A 14,726-nucleotide genomic window follows, 5' to 3' on the forward strand; every position below is an offset into this window, starting at 1 on the left:
AACTCCCCCTCCTTCTGGTATTCTTTATTACATTATTACATTGAGTCTTATTATTTTATTTTTTTTTACAAATTTCCAGAATTTGACTGTTCTTATCTAATCAATTAGTGCAATGTCTTGGGCTGCTGTAACAATGTATTGAAATTAACTTGTCACAAACAGAATGGTTACACCCTGTGGCATATAAATGTGTTGTGATTTGCTCATTTGAATGCTTTTTGTCTCTGTCTGAATATGTCTGTAACCACCCACTCCTTCTTTTCATCTCTTTATTCACATCATTTTTTTTGTCTTCTCTTCATTTCAGATGCAGTTCATGCTTCTGTTCAGTCGACAAGGCAAGCTCAGGCTCCAGAAATGGTACGTGCCTTTGTCTGATAAGGAGAAAAAGAAGATCACCAGAGAGTTGGTGCAGACAGTCCTGGCTCGAAAGCCCAAAATGTGCAGCTTTCTGGAGTGGCGAGACCTTAAGATAGTCTATAAGAGGTGGGTAGAATTTGGACTTGTTTGTGGACAAAATGTTTTCTGGTTGAACGCTCCCAGGATGGAATATTTTCACACTTGTCTGGGCAATTCATAGACCTGTCATTCAACGACATGGCTCCGTCAGGGAATCAGGAGACAGTGTTATCAAAGAGATGACTGCACTCAGACTACAACAAGAAAGAGCATTCATTTTGCCTCATTATATCCTGTTGCCTTGCCAACGGACAAGCCGGCAGACTATTGGTGAACCCGAGTGACCCAGCACAGGCAGACAAACACAGCGGCAAAGGTGCTGAACAGTCAGTGACTTTGCACTGTTGCTCCACAGATGTTTGTTTACCTCCTGCAGTTTAAATAATTGAAAGAGCCCACCTTATTAGAAATGAGTGATTTGTTTTCACCTCAGTGTTTTTTGCCTACAACAGTTGTCTTGTCATTCACTGAATCTTGTTAGAGATATTTCAGTTTAAATTGTCATGTCCGACTTTAACTATCTGACTTCTGCACAATTTCTGGTAACAGCAGAGGCAGAGGAAGCACTCCATCTAGACCACAGCAATAAGTACATTACATTATCCAACCAGTTGTGTCATCAGATGCTATTAAGACATAGAAGTGTCATTAAAAACTCATTAGGACCTGGGCGTAGTTGTACCTTTTCTCTATAGACAAAAGAAGATGAGAACAGTAAGTTGTCAAGTGAAATTTGCAGATACGCGGACAAAGAAGTACAGTCACACATATGATATAATTAAATCTTAGTATATGAGATTGTGACAACCCTGTTAGGACAACAAAACAACGAACACTTTAACTTGAAGAGATACTGTATGTTGAAATTGAAGAACACAGTTGTAGTAATATTTCATAAGGTGGAGCAATGAACATTTTGTCACACAATCTGTCTCTGTGAAGACATGCCTCATGTCTAGGGTTGATGAATCATTGTGTCCATGAAATATATTTAAATACCGAAAAAACGACAGTTACATTTTCCTACAGACAGGTTTTATTTGACCATGGGGCCAAAATCCACATGTAATTATATTTGTATTAAATGCGATAAATAAGAGCAGCGAATTGGGCTTTTTTTCTTACAGTAAACAAAAAAATAATAATCTAATCGACTATTGATTTATCGACTACCTATTGCTGCTCTAACCATGTCTTACACATGCTGTATGCTGCACCGCATTGAAGACTCACCGATATAAACCGGACATTTTGCACTGAACCTGAACCTACACTTCAGACAATTAACCAGACGCCCGGCTGCTTCAGCAATCAAAATTGTGAAAGTGCATAACGTGTTCCACCTCATGTGTCAAAACTGATGTGGGATCGGAGACAAGACTGGGTCCACTGCCAATGAAACTGCTCTTGCTCTTAGTTTTGCCAAATTAAATTGCCTCGATATTTGGCAATTCAAAACGTGGCTCTAAGTAAACCTTTGAGCTCTCTGACATTTGTGAAAAAAGACCTATAAAGACAGAACAGATAACCCTTAAATGTCATCAGAAACATTAGGCAAAGAAATATTTTGCCAAGGACAAATCTACTTGTAAAACATGGTGTGAGTGTGGCAGGGGCTGCCTAAAGCAACATTAGGGGAGCATATTATGTTGGGACCTGCATTTACTTCGAGTATGAATGAATGGCAAAAGGTTAACATCCTCTTGGTGTGAGTCAGCTACAGTAAAAGTGCTGTCTCACTTCTGTGTACTACAGCCTACTGAACGGAGCCCTTTGTGTTTCCTGAGCTAGGCAGTGCCTTGCGTTCATTTTCACAAACAGAAGACAAGGATGGAGTGGGCCGCCAGAGCCAGGAATTAAAATGAAAGACATTCAGACCAATAAAAGAAAACGATACTGCCTGCGGGCTGCCATTCAGTTACGTTTGAGAGTTATGTTTAACTGTGTAAAATCTAAAGCACAGTCCATTGTGCCTTGCTGCTCCTGTGGCTGCATGGCATCAGATAGCCAGCTCCTTTACTAGCCAATCATCACATGCTTAAGGAGTTCCTTAGGGATTATCAGGGATAAAGGACCAAGGCAAAATGGGGCTTAACTGTTTCAGCCTCCTGCTTGCGGCTTCTGGCTTTTAACTCAATACAGAGTAAACGGCATCCTTAATAATAACAGAGAAGTGCTCTCTCTGCACTATCTCAGTGTGATGGGAGACAGTATATCACTTATAGAGCCTGTGTAAGTGATTACAATGCATAAAGTCAGCTCTTCTGGCATTCACTTTGTCTGGTTGACGTTGCAGTTTTCACCATGAAAGATGCTTTTTTAAAATGCTGCAGTTTGTCATTTGGCTTGTTGAGTTGAAGGTTGGGTGGCTTGTCGTTGTGTTGCAGATATGCCAGCTTGTACTTCTGCTGTGCCATCGAGGACCAGGACAACGAGCTCATCACGCTGGAGATCATACACAGATATGTGGAGCTGCTGGATAAATACTTTGGCAGTGTGCGTTAGTGCCGCCTCCTTGTCATTCCCTTTCTTTTGTAAATTGTACATTCATCACATGGTTACTTAAGTTTGCCAGCTGTCGAGCTCAGGGTCAAAATATTGTTCATTCATAATGAATATTATTTGATTTATTTTTTTAACAGGTTTGTGAGCTTGACATTATTTTCAACTTTGAGAAGGCCTACTTCATTCTGGATGAATTCTTACTGGGTGGGGAAGCTCAGGAGACGTCCAAGAAGAATGTATTGAAGGCCATCGAGCAGGCTGACCTGCTACAGGAGGTAAGACCTCTAATAAAATTAACGTGGGAAAGACAATAGCTTTATATCACTTACTGAGTCCCTGTGGCCTTCCTTTCATTTGTAGTCTGCCCTCCCTTTTCATCAGGTACTAAGGTTTCTGACATTTCAGATCAAAGACATTCAGGAAGAAGAAAGGGAAGTGAATCAAATTATTCTTGTTTTACACTAGTGTGTAGTAGAGTGCTAGGTTAAGGTCTCTGAGAAATAATTCTTAAAACCTGACATCGGACCATGATGGAAATCAAATTACTTCATAGATCGTACAAAGGGGTCTATTTAACATGACATTTTAATGTGTTTTAATGTTTAAAGTACCAAATATAGCAAAGTAACAACTGAAACTAGAAACGTCTTTCCAGACTCATAATATATGTGGTAAAGACATTGAAGCACTCTAATTCAAATCTGACTTTTTGAATGTAAAATTAAAATATTTAGAAAAGGCCAAAAACATGTTTGGAGGCCACGATCTTAGCAGTGCATCCTTGAGTCAAAGTGAACATTTGTGCAAAATGTAAGGAATTTAAAGCGTTCAAAAAAAGAATGCATTGTACGTACTTATCTATGGATAGTCAAGCAACCAAAAAAACGTTTGGCCATAGCTCTCGATAGAGCAGAGGAATAAAAAAGAACAAGATGTGAAGTGACGTCAGCTTGTGCCGTTAAGTTACAGATAGTGGCCGATACAGACACCTGCCATCGAAACAAAGCTGTCAAACCTGCAGCCTCACTGTGGCCGCTTCATGTTGTTCCATCCCTTGCTGCAGTATTAAGTAATGATCCACTCATGAATCTGTTGGTCAGCGATTTCCTCTGACTGCTTCACATGTGTGTTAACAGCTTTTAATGTGAAGCGTCAGCAAAAAGAAATTGCTGGTTAATGCGAAAACATGTGAAGATGATATCAGTGAGATGACTTTCTCCCTTGTGCTTATGAATACATTTTAATTTAATGTCACAAGTAAAAAAAAAAAAAAAACTAATCTGTAGTCTACAAGTTGATATTGGAGTTATTGTATATAATATAAAGTCAAAGTAAAATACTATTTTAGATTTCCCACTGTGTATGAGATTCTGCAGTCAACCCAGAGTTTTATAAATGTCTTCCTGCTCTTATCACAGCAGCAGTGTGAGTCAGGGACAGTGTTTTTTAAGAGTGAGTTGTGTTAAACCTCACTGTACAGTCTGTCCAAATGTTTCCCAGTCTTACTGGGGGTCCTGAATGCCATGCTTGTTTAACTCACTGTATTTCCTTACTGCTCTCTTCAGTAGTGGGGGTTGACCTAGGACTGTTAGTGCTACACAATCTTTCTTAGAATTTTTCTCACGCTGTTCAGTGTTGGATCCCTGATGACCACAGCTATCTTTCATTTTCAGCATGAGTACATAACTCAGCAGATTTGAGCAGCCTTATTTTTTTTGCATACCTTCCTCATGTTTTTTCTTGTGATTTTCTTTTCATGGGCTTCACAGTGTCTCATATGTCGTGCATTTAGTTTGCTTGATCTTAATCTTGACACATTTCTCTCCTTGCCTCTGTATTCTTCACTGTTGTGATTTGCAGAATATAGACTTTCAGATGCGCCTGTTTGCAGGTACAGTTTGCAAAACCCCCAAACCTTGCTGTAGTGTTAGATGAGTAGAAGTAGATGGTCCGTAGATTCACAAACCTAACGCTAAAGCCAGCAGAAACAACACACAGGCAACTGCTTTATTTCAAGCGTTTGGATCACGTCATGAATATTGAAGTTGCTGATGTGTTTGTCTGCCCCATATCAACCCTGATGTCTCTGCAACTGGAATCCAAGGCACTAACCAGTAACCCTTCATCAGCAGTCTACTTATATGAAGTAGATTAATACTAGCATTCAGTAGTTCGCATTGTCACAAAAGATTTGTACTTAATTCTAATCGAACTCAACATTTAATAATGAGCTCATATTTCATTACAGTAGCAGAAATGTCACACTAATACAACTCTGTGCTCATGAGAGGGAGCTCCTTTCAAAATGTACCCTTCTTTCTAGTCTTTTCAGACCAGGTTCGTGGTTGCCAGTGAGCAGAGCTCAGGTTGCAGACCAGAAACAAAGCCTCATTGTGCGCACTGCTGCAACCACACAAACGCTTCTTTCCTAGATTAGCATTTCATGTAGAGGGTGCATAATTATAGTGGATAAACCACGGTGTGACAGCAAGTACAGTTTTAACCAAGAGCACAGCCAGCAATATACCAAGCAAAACGCTGATCACAGCTGTGTTCCAGCTTCAGTTTATTAATGTCATATATGAAAACCATAAAGCTTAAACCTATCACGTATGTATCTTTACCCTGTATACCTTGAATCAATTAGAGATGAACACAGTCTCCAGTATATTTTAGATCTAATCAGTCAGTCTCAGGCTGATGGGTTTACTGGATTTGTTTGCTCAACATTTAGTCAATGCACCAAAAGGCCATCGCTAATGAGTTCTGGGAAGAGAAATCAGGCCACTGCTGACAGTCCATTAGCATCCACAAAAGAAAAGTGATGTGAATTTTAGAAAACTGACAACAATGGATTTCTAAAAGACGACTAGTATTAAAAAATATTGGATTGTTGACAAAAATGTGTCAAAAAATAAAGTGAGAAAGATTAAAATATACCAAAACATTGATGGCCAAAATTAAGATGGGCCACAAATGTTAGCCTGACAGTGTATTGGGTAATCTGCAGCGCGCTGTATATGAATTAAAAGCAACAACCAAAAATGTGAATAAGACATTATTCAGGCAAAAGATGAGGCCGTCAAAGATTTAACCCAGTTTGAAATTTTACTCATGTTACCAAACTGGAGATCTAACTAGCTCATTGTAAGTAATGAAGCTGGGAGGCTTTAGGCAGTCTGAATGTGGCCCATCATCGTTATCAGCGAGGCTGCTGTTGACCAGCCAAGACCATAATCCCTGAGGACAACCTGTGAAGCTGTTCATTGATTTAAAGCCAGCAGGACCATGAGGTGTAGAGAACATACTGTACTGGGATCCTAAAAGGCTTATGTTAAATTCTTAACATAGGTGTTTGTCTTACAGTGAACAACGTGGGCAGAATGCTTTAAATCATTTAGTTGATTTTCTTACTTAGAAAGAACTCAGGGGAAAATCTCACCAGGGGCGCTCCAAGTTTACCCTGGGAGGAAGAGAAAATGAAGTCTCTGATTGGCTCAATTCTGTATTTATAGAGCCAGAGTGAAGACTGGGGGAGTTTGCCAAATGAGGAGATCTTGTAAAAGGCCTAGAGTTCATCAATGCCTCCATCCAGGCTGTTGGTAACTACTAGACTGGTGCAGTCAGTCAGTCAGTCAGTCGGCATGGGTCTCCAGATCTGCGTGCCGTGAACTTGTACCTGCATGTACTTCCGTCAGCGTGACTGTCTCTTAACAATGAGTGAAAGATACATGACACAGCACAAAGGTCATAACGGACATGAATTCAAACTTGATTGTTTATGACATGTCTGAACGCACTCAGTTTCACTCACAGACAGTATATAATCCAACGATTTTCAATTTGGACAAAGCTGTTATTTGAATTATTTTGAATTCAGATAATTTTTAGATTAGTGCAGAAAATCTGAATTGACATTTTTTTCCATGAATACAATTAATTCTTTATACATTTAAACTAAATTTGAATTTGAAGTCGAAATGGCTGTACTGCCTGTGTGAAGACCAGCTTGATGATAAACTAACAGCCCTGAATGAAATTGCTCAAGTGGATGATTTGTGAACATTAACATTTTTCAGGTTTTTACACATGGTGTCATTTGAGCCAGTTTTATGCATCTCCTTATTAATTCTTATTAACCAAGATGACAGAAGATAAAAACTCTGTATTTTTATTTAACTTAACAAATCCCATGAAAAGACCAGAGCCCAGTAAGTGTTGATCTGTCTCTCAGTACTCACTGACTTCCTTAACCTATCTGTGGCTCTCTGCCCCAGTCTCATTTGTGCCTAATGGAATTATAACTCTTTAAGTGTGGACACAAACATATAATTTATGTTGAAATGTAGACGTCCTAATTTCTAAAAAGATAATGATATTGTAGTTTTTACCACACATCACTCAATCAATAATAAACAGTGTTCTTGTTGGAGACTATTTTCCACTGTGGATTAATACACATTTGGTTTTCTGGGAGTAGGAAGGAACATGTCTCCTAGTGTATCAGTGTGCTCCTTGATGTGTTTTTAAACAACAGTAACGCTCAGTGGAACAAGTTATATGGCCAAGGCTTTGGCTACATCACCAGTACTTGTGGTTGGATCAGTTCGTCATGGAGTTTGGTCTCTTCATGGGTTAATAAATCCTATTGAATATCACCACCCAAAAAAACAAGAATAGTTTATGCACCAAAGGAAACAGATGATCAATAATTTGTTATTATTGTGGTGCCTCTTCTTTTTGTGGTTATTCTATAATCAGGATAACAGTTATATTGAATTCAGAAATGCTTCTGGTGCTACAGTGTCTGTGACACAAACAACGTATTTAAAACTATCGGCAGTGCAATTTAGTTATCTTACTCTGTTTTTTAAAAAAACACCACAGTCTAATGGTTGTACATTAGAAAATAAGTTGATTCAGTGATTACTACGTTGGAGGACAAAAGTTATTATTACCTTTCAGAAAATCTAAAAATAATGTGAATATTAGTTGATACCAAAAACTGCTTGTGAAAACAATGCCGGGGCAGTTGGGGCTCATTTGGAATTTGGCCCTGCTTGCTCTTGTAGGCATTATTAGGTCCATAGTGCACTAATTAAATGGAAAACATACCACAGGGGATTTGGTGGAAGCTATTTTAATAAGCCTTTAATGAAATATTTGTCAGGAGCTGGCCGTTACTTTGGTGCTTGCAAGCAGATCTTCTTTTGGAATAATGATGCCTCAGAAGATTTCCAGCTCCCCTCCCGCATAGGAGACATCAGATATAAATTGAGCAGAGACGTCTCCAAGAAGAGGGCGTAGTTATTGTGTTGGTGCACGGTTAATCTCCTTCTCCCTGAGCACACACTCTAGATGTGTAGTATTGTTGGCTGCTGAGAGACTTGATCCGAGTTGACCGGCGGTGCATCACTCTCTTTGTCTTTGTCCTTATGAAAATGTTTGCCTCGCAGGTGTGATGGTCCCAAATATGGCCTCTGAGTCCTCTGGTCTTTTCCAGAATTAGGCCTGCTAAGGTGAATACTTTGTGTCTGTGGATTTAGGCTGTCTGTATTGCTAGAGCCATCTAGTCTCAGTCTTCTCTCCGTGTCTGTCTGTAGCACAGTTCTTGCTGGTTGAGACGGTCTTCCTGGTCTCCTGTCATTAGTCTCTTCACACAGTACATGTTTGTATTGAAATAAAAGTTGGTCTTAGTCTGTCTCTGTTCTCCATTTATGTGTTAACATTTCATTGACACTGTAAACTACTGTGAACTCTTTTATATGATTATATTTAGGTAGTTTAGGATAAACAACACTTTGCCAAATTTGGATAAAATGTAATGAGTATGAAAATGAAATGACCCACTGTTTTTAAATGTGTTAGTTCTCTCTTACTCCAGATCAGTGTGTTGCCTTTGGGGGCATTCAGTATTCATGCCCTCACTGTGGTGAGACTAACATGAGCGTACCTTGGCAATTGGAGTAAAGCTTACTCTTCATCTGTGTCAAGTCTTTAAGATACGCCTGCTTCACATGTATCATATTGACATGGAAGTGGCATCACTGTTTTCATTTAACCCCTAGAAAAAAAAAAGAAAAAAGGGTAGACAAGCAAATATTTCTACTATTTAAATAGAAAGAGAGGGAGTGGTGTTGAAGTGAACTCTTGCCTGCTGCTCTGTCTCCTGCATGCTCTCTGGGTGAAATGTGTGTGAATAAGGTGACTGTTACGACTCAGTGTTGTCTAAGCTGTGTGCATTTCTCTCCTCCAGCCCCGACATGAGTACTTTAATGTGCCTGTGTACTGATTGGCTGCCACCGCTGCTGCTGCCGCTGCTGCTGCCGCTGCTGCTGCTATCCACCCTGCATGCTGAACTCCTCAGTGCCTGCCACCTTTCTTTCTGCCCCCTGAGCACCTGACATTGGTTTGGGCGTGTGACACCTTTCAGTTCAATTTCATACATGACAGTCATGATACAATATTGTCACAGTATTAAAAGTACCACCAGAATGATAAAGCATGTAGGCTGGATTGGCTGGCAGTAAGCAATGTTCTGTCATAAAAAAAAAACAACAACTTTGTAATATCTCCAGTAGTCACAACATATTCAGCGGTGATGTATTGTTACATGTCTGTCATTACTCCACTGAACACTTTGTATCATTTCACCAACATCTCTTTATTATTATCACTGTAAAGCTGTAAAAGTTGTTTGACAGTTCATTTTAACTCAAGTCCCACTTATTAGACTTCTTCTTACAGACCTTTCAGCAGCATCTCTTTGTCACTGAGCTTAGAGCAATGAAAAAATCTAGTGAGTGGACCTTTAGTGATGAATGTCTTATAAGATTTTCAAGAACAGATTTTTTTTGGTTCAAAAAGAATCAGGATGATACTTGTTTTTAAACCGTAGATTTATATTATTTAGAACAAGTTATATCAGTGTTATTTCCTCATAATTCTTCAACAAAATTCCCACTTCTTATTCTGTTAATCTGTTCTATTACCACTCAAAAGTATGTGGGGAAAGTCTGCCCCCTGTTGCAGAGGTTGTAGTACAGTGTCTGACTGTGTTTAAGTATTCAATATTCTTTCAAGGCAAGGTAAATATAAAAGGTACATGTGGTGTATGAAAAGCTATGCTCGAAGACTAGATCAGACAGTCTGATCATGTGAGTTAAAATGCTACTTAAACACAGTTTACACCGTATCATTTACATTCTTATTAGTTGATCACGTCGGGTCACGTTTTTGAATTTACATTGTGTCAGCCAAGGATGTGAAGTGAATGCATGTTCCTTTATCACTTATCTTTTGATTTGTCAGGTTTGTCTGTATCTTCTGTCTTCGCATCATATATATTTGACTTTAAGGTACTTTGATTTCTATGAATGATTGTTTTAAATATCAAAATATCAAACGGATGCACTACAAGACCTAATAGCTTTTAGAGCAGTCTCGGCTGCGTTGTTATTTTTAAAACCTTTCAATTATTTATGGATCATGATTATTTCCTATTTAAATAAACTGAGGGAATTTACATCTCTCAAGGTAAGTGGTGTTAGTGGGATTATTCTTAAGATATATTGCACTTTGGGTTCTTTTGGCTTTCCATATTAATACGAAAATAGACATTTATAAAAACTTGAAATGATTAGCCTTACAACGTGATTTTAAACTAAGCACTAAAAATGTTTTATATGATCTGTCATTGGTTATCTGCGTTTGAATAATAGAAGTATTGCATTGATTGACCATCATGATAAACTGAATGATTCATTCGATCAATGTATATAGCAGATAATAAATAAATAGCCTACAATTCTTCACCATATAAGCACACTGGTGTCTTTTCTTTTATATCGTTCCCTGAGTTTTTATTCCCCCCCCACCCCCCATGTCACACTGTCTGAAGTACAAGCATTTTGGTACAACTATGTGTTCTGTGTCAGAAAAGGTGTGAGCCAAGCTCTATTTGCTTTACAGATTAAGATGTTCAGTCAACATAAAAAATGTATTCATCATTCCAACAAAACATTCCCCATGAGTGAGAAGTCTAAAATTGGTGAATAATGCATAGTTGGTGTATCACGGTCTGGGCTGAACATTTTGCACTGAAAAACAAAAGCCACAGTGTAGAGTTGTGTTGTTTTTTTTCTCCTCTTAGCTTAGAAGTAAGATTTCTGTCTCTCATTAAACTCCTGTCTTTACTTTCATGCTGATCCCTGTTTTAGGATGCCAAAGTAAGTGTTTCTTTTTCTCTCTGTGAAAAACCACCAGCCCTGATGATTTCCTGCGTATTGTCATCCACAGTTTGTGACACACTGGATACAAAAGTCATAATGCAAATAATTAGTGCCAGCATGTAGGCAATTTGAGGTGTCTTTCATCTTGTTATTGATATTGATTAATACCTCTTTAACAAGTGTTTGTTTCCCTTTTATATATATGTTCATTTGATTCAATGTTAAAATCAAAACTATAAATAAATGATTTTTTAAAGGTCTCCCATTGAGTTTGTGACCACTAGTAGTGCTGTTGAGCCAATTTTCTTATGAGCAGACCCTTGTTGTGTTTATATTGTACACGTGTATGCTCTCAGGCTCACAACCGAGGCCACAAACACTGGGGTTAGTTTCACTCTATTACACTGAAAAGTCATATTGTAGCAACACACTAACAAAGACAGAAGAGGACTGCAAGTTAGCAAACATTGATGTAAACACAACAGGTACAGGTATCCTGGGCACCTTTAACTTTAATAAGTAATGGCAATGACATTAATGTATGATTTGGAACTGAACTGTAGTGAGCCACAGGGAACTTGTACACTTTTCTGTTCATATTGTACACCGATCAGCCACAACATTATGACAGGAGAAGTAAATAACATTGATAGATAACAATTCACTGTTCTGCTGGGAAACTCCTTGATGGCAGCAGCCATCCCCAGCAGGATGCAGCCTGACACAGGCACACACACAAAAACGATTTAGGAACAACTCAAAAAAACATGAAAACCAGCACAAGGTGTTGACCTGGCCTCCAAATTCACTGGATCCCAAACTGTATCTATATCTGTGGGATGCACTGGAACAAACCTGATCCACAGAGGCCTCTCCCTTCAACCCATAGGACCCAAAGGCCCCCACTAACAACATTCTGTTGCCAGACACCACAGGACACCATCAGAAGGCCCATGTTCATTCTCTGATGAGTCACAACTGTTTTGGAGGCACAAGGGAGACCTAAACAATATTAAGAAGGTGGTCATAATGTTATGCGTGATCAATGTGGCTTTATCTTAATTGCACTGTCAACTCCATTAATCCTGACTCAGAATCTGACATGTTTACTGGGTGGTTGTCATGTCTAGCCGCACTGCCGTTCAGATAAATGATGGTGTCACAGTGTGTTTGCTTGTACACAGTGTCTTTAATCAGTGTGTGGTGTGAAGCTCACTGAGCACTTCACTGGAGCTGTTCTCTTCCTTCACAGGAAGCAGAGACCCCGCGCAGCGTGCTGGAGGAAATTGGACTGACATAAACATTGTCCTCATCAGCATCCTCTCACCACACACTCCCTCATCCGCAAGTTACTCTGTATGTAGCTGATGACGACTCAAAGTCGCCTTTGAACACACACACACATACACAAACACACATTGACATGGTTTTCCTGTGGATATGTGTCCCGCAACTCTGCCTTTTTTCTACTTACTTATTTTTTTTAAATGATGCAGCACTGTTTATGTATTTCCTGCTATTCATTTGTTCATTGTGATGACATTCACTGTTACTAACACTGAAATGCAGCATCATTTAGCTTCATGCTGCTTTCAAATCAACATCAAGATGCTGTATTGAGTGACCAAAGCTGATGTTTATTCTGTGAAGTAGGAATTTTAAATAAGTTAGTCAAACCTACAGACTAGGCTATATTATAAAGGGTAAATGTATTGCATTAACAAAACCAAAGAGTTATTTTTAATCTCACGTTTTTTCCTTAACATTGTTTTTGAGGAGAACATCTTTGTCATTTAAACTGTTTCCACTGTACTTACACCAATTTAATGTCTACACTGGAACGACTAAACTGGCTTAAAAGCAGAAAATATATGTGGAATAATGAGTATTCCCAGTTTACATGCCATTATCACTCCTGTAGTCTGACTGTATGGTCTGTTGGTTTATTGTGGCAGATCCCACTTAATGTTGAATGCCTTAATCAGTTGATGTCTATATTTGAAAAGAGAGAATATGTTGCTGTTATATAACTGATTTTGCATGCCACTGCAATGTAGCCGGTACATCCACTGAATAGATTTTATTTATCTGTTATGTGCAAGACCTATGAATTAGTCACCTTAGTTTGGCCACAAGGTGGTGAAGACCCAAACTTTTATTGCCTAATCAAGATGTCGAGCAGATATGATCATTTTATCAGATTCCTGTTAATATTCTCCGTCCTGTAAGAGAGTTTATAGGTGCTTCTTTGCTGGAAGTGGAAATAGTGAGAATGTAATACTCAGCTACAGAGTAAATATACGGCACATTAATCAAAGCTATCAGCTAAAAGTGGCTAACCCCGACTGCAACCCTGGAGAATATTGAGTTTCTTACTAACTGTCATCCCAATCACAATATGCACGCTAAATTGATTCAGTGCTCTTGTAAAAATATCGATTAACTCTGAATAAAATTCAGTGTAAAGCGAATTTTTTAAAGCTACAGATATTAGGTGTGATTTGAGGACTTGGAGGTGGATAAGCTGGTAATGAACAGTATTCACCTGAGTGAATCATAGAGAACAGTATCCAGTATGACACTTAAAAGGCTGAGACATCTCTGCTTGTGTATTCCCTACCTATCCACTTTGTACCCACAAAGGCATTTTCACTTACTTTTCCTATATGGACCTTTTCATGGCTTGTAAACACTGTTCCTAATTGAATCTCCATCACTTACAAGTTAGCTTTGTTTCACGACTTTACCCATCTTATCATCCACTTTAGCACATCTTAGCATGACTCCACCTGATTGCAACCTGAGCAGAGGTCTGATTAGGAAGACTAATTGAAAGCTAAGTGACTGTTTTCAAAGCCTACTCTGTGGAAGCTGTTTTCACTGTCTACCCCACAATGTAGTTTAGTATAAAGTCACGTCAGGACAGCCACGTGTGACATACTGTACAGCATGTAAACTACCTATTTATTACTGTGACTTGAAAAAAAAGTGCTGAAGTGTTTATGCATAAAATAGCAATAGTGTCATAAACCCTTATAGCATATTAAGAATTTTTTTATGCCACTTAAAATACACATATAGATAGATGTTAAATGCCTTGGACTCATGACTGTACAAATATCAAAACTGTCATTCTCTTGCACTGTGTACGTTGCTTTAAACCAAACTTCATCAAACTCATCACAGCCATTTTACTTTCTGTATGTAACTTCATGTGAGTATTCTCCTTTATAATTCATAGTGTGCTGTTTACTGCATCTCAGAATGGTGACTGATAAAATCTATGTCATTCTATATTGTGTATCAGGTGAAATATTCAGTAGCTATAGCATGAGTGCAGCAGAACCCGTGTATTACATAACTGGACTTGTGTTTACTGTTATCCTCTTTTGTCTGAAATGGACAGAAGAGGAAGGGTATGTTTTCTTGTCAAGTTCAGCAATAAAGTGCACTCCAGGGGAGGAGAGACTGTACTGCCGTAAACAACTAGCTTCCTTTCATTCATTCTGTGGCGGTCCCTCACAATGTCAT

General features: G+C 38.7%; 1 protein-coding gene across 3 annotated transcripts; it reads left to right on the plus strand.

Annotated features, from left to right (window-relative positions):
* Positions 1 to 307: 307 nt before the first annotated feature.
* LOC311490891 (AP-1 complex subunit sigma-2) lies at positions 308 to 14,601 on the plus strand (the record flags this gene model as incomplete). Of its 3 annotated transcripts, none has more annotated exons than XM_084548646.1 (4): positions 308 to 486; positions 2,847 to 2,955; positions 3,102 to 3,239; positions 12,448 to 14,601. In XM_084548646.1, 4 exons carry the CDS (start codon positions 308 to 310, stop codon positions 12,493 to 12,495), a joined length of 474 nt encoding a protein of 157 aa, XP_084404772.1. In that variant the 3' UTR covers positions 12,496 to 14,601. The 3 variants fall into 3 exon arrangements, with proteins under 3 accessions (XP_084404772.1, XP_084404773.1, XP_084404774.1); XM_084548647.1 differs by lacking the exon at positions 12,448 to 14,601 and adding an exon at positions 9,221 to 9,755; XM_084548648.1 differs by lacking the exon at positions 12,448 to 14,601 and adding an exon at positions 4,825 to 5,724.
* Between the last annotated feature and the right edge of the window lie 125 nt (positions 14,602 to 14,726).

This window comes from Chelon labrosus (assembly GCF_963514085.1).
Source record: "Chelon labrosus genome assembly, chromosome: 7".
Taxonomy (NCBI): Eukaryota; Metazoa; Chordata; class Actinopteri; order Mugiliformes; family Mugilidae; genus Chelon; species Chelon labrosus.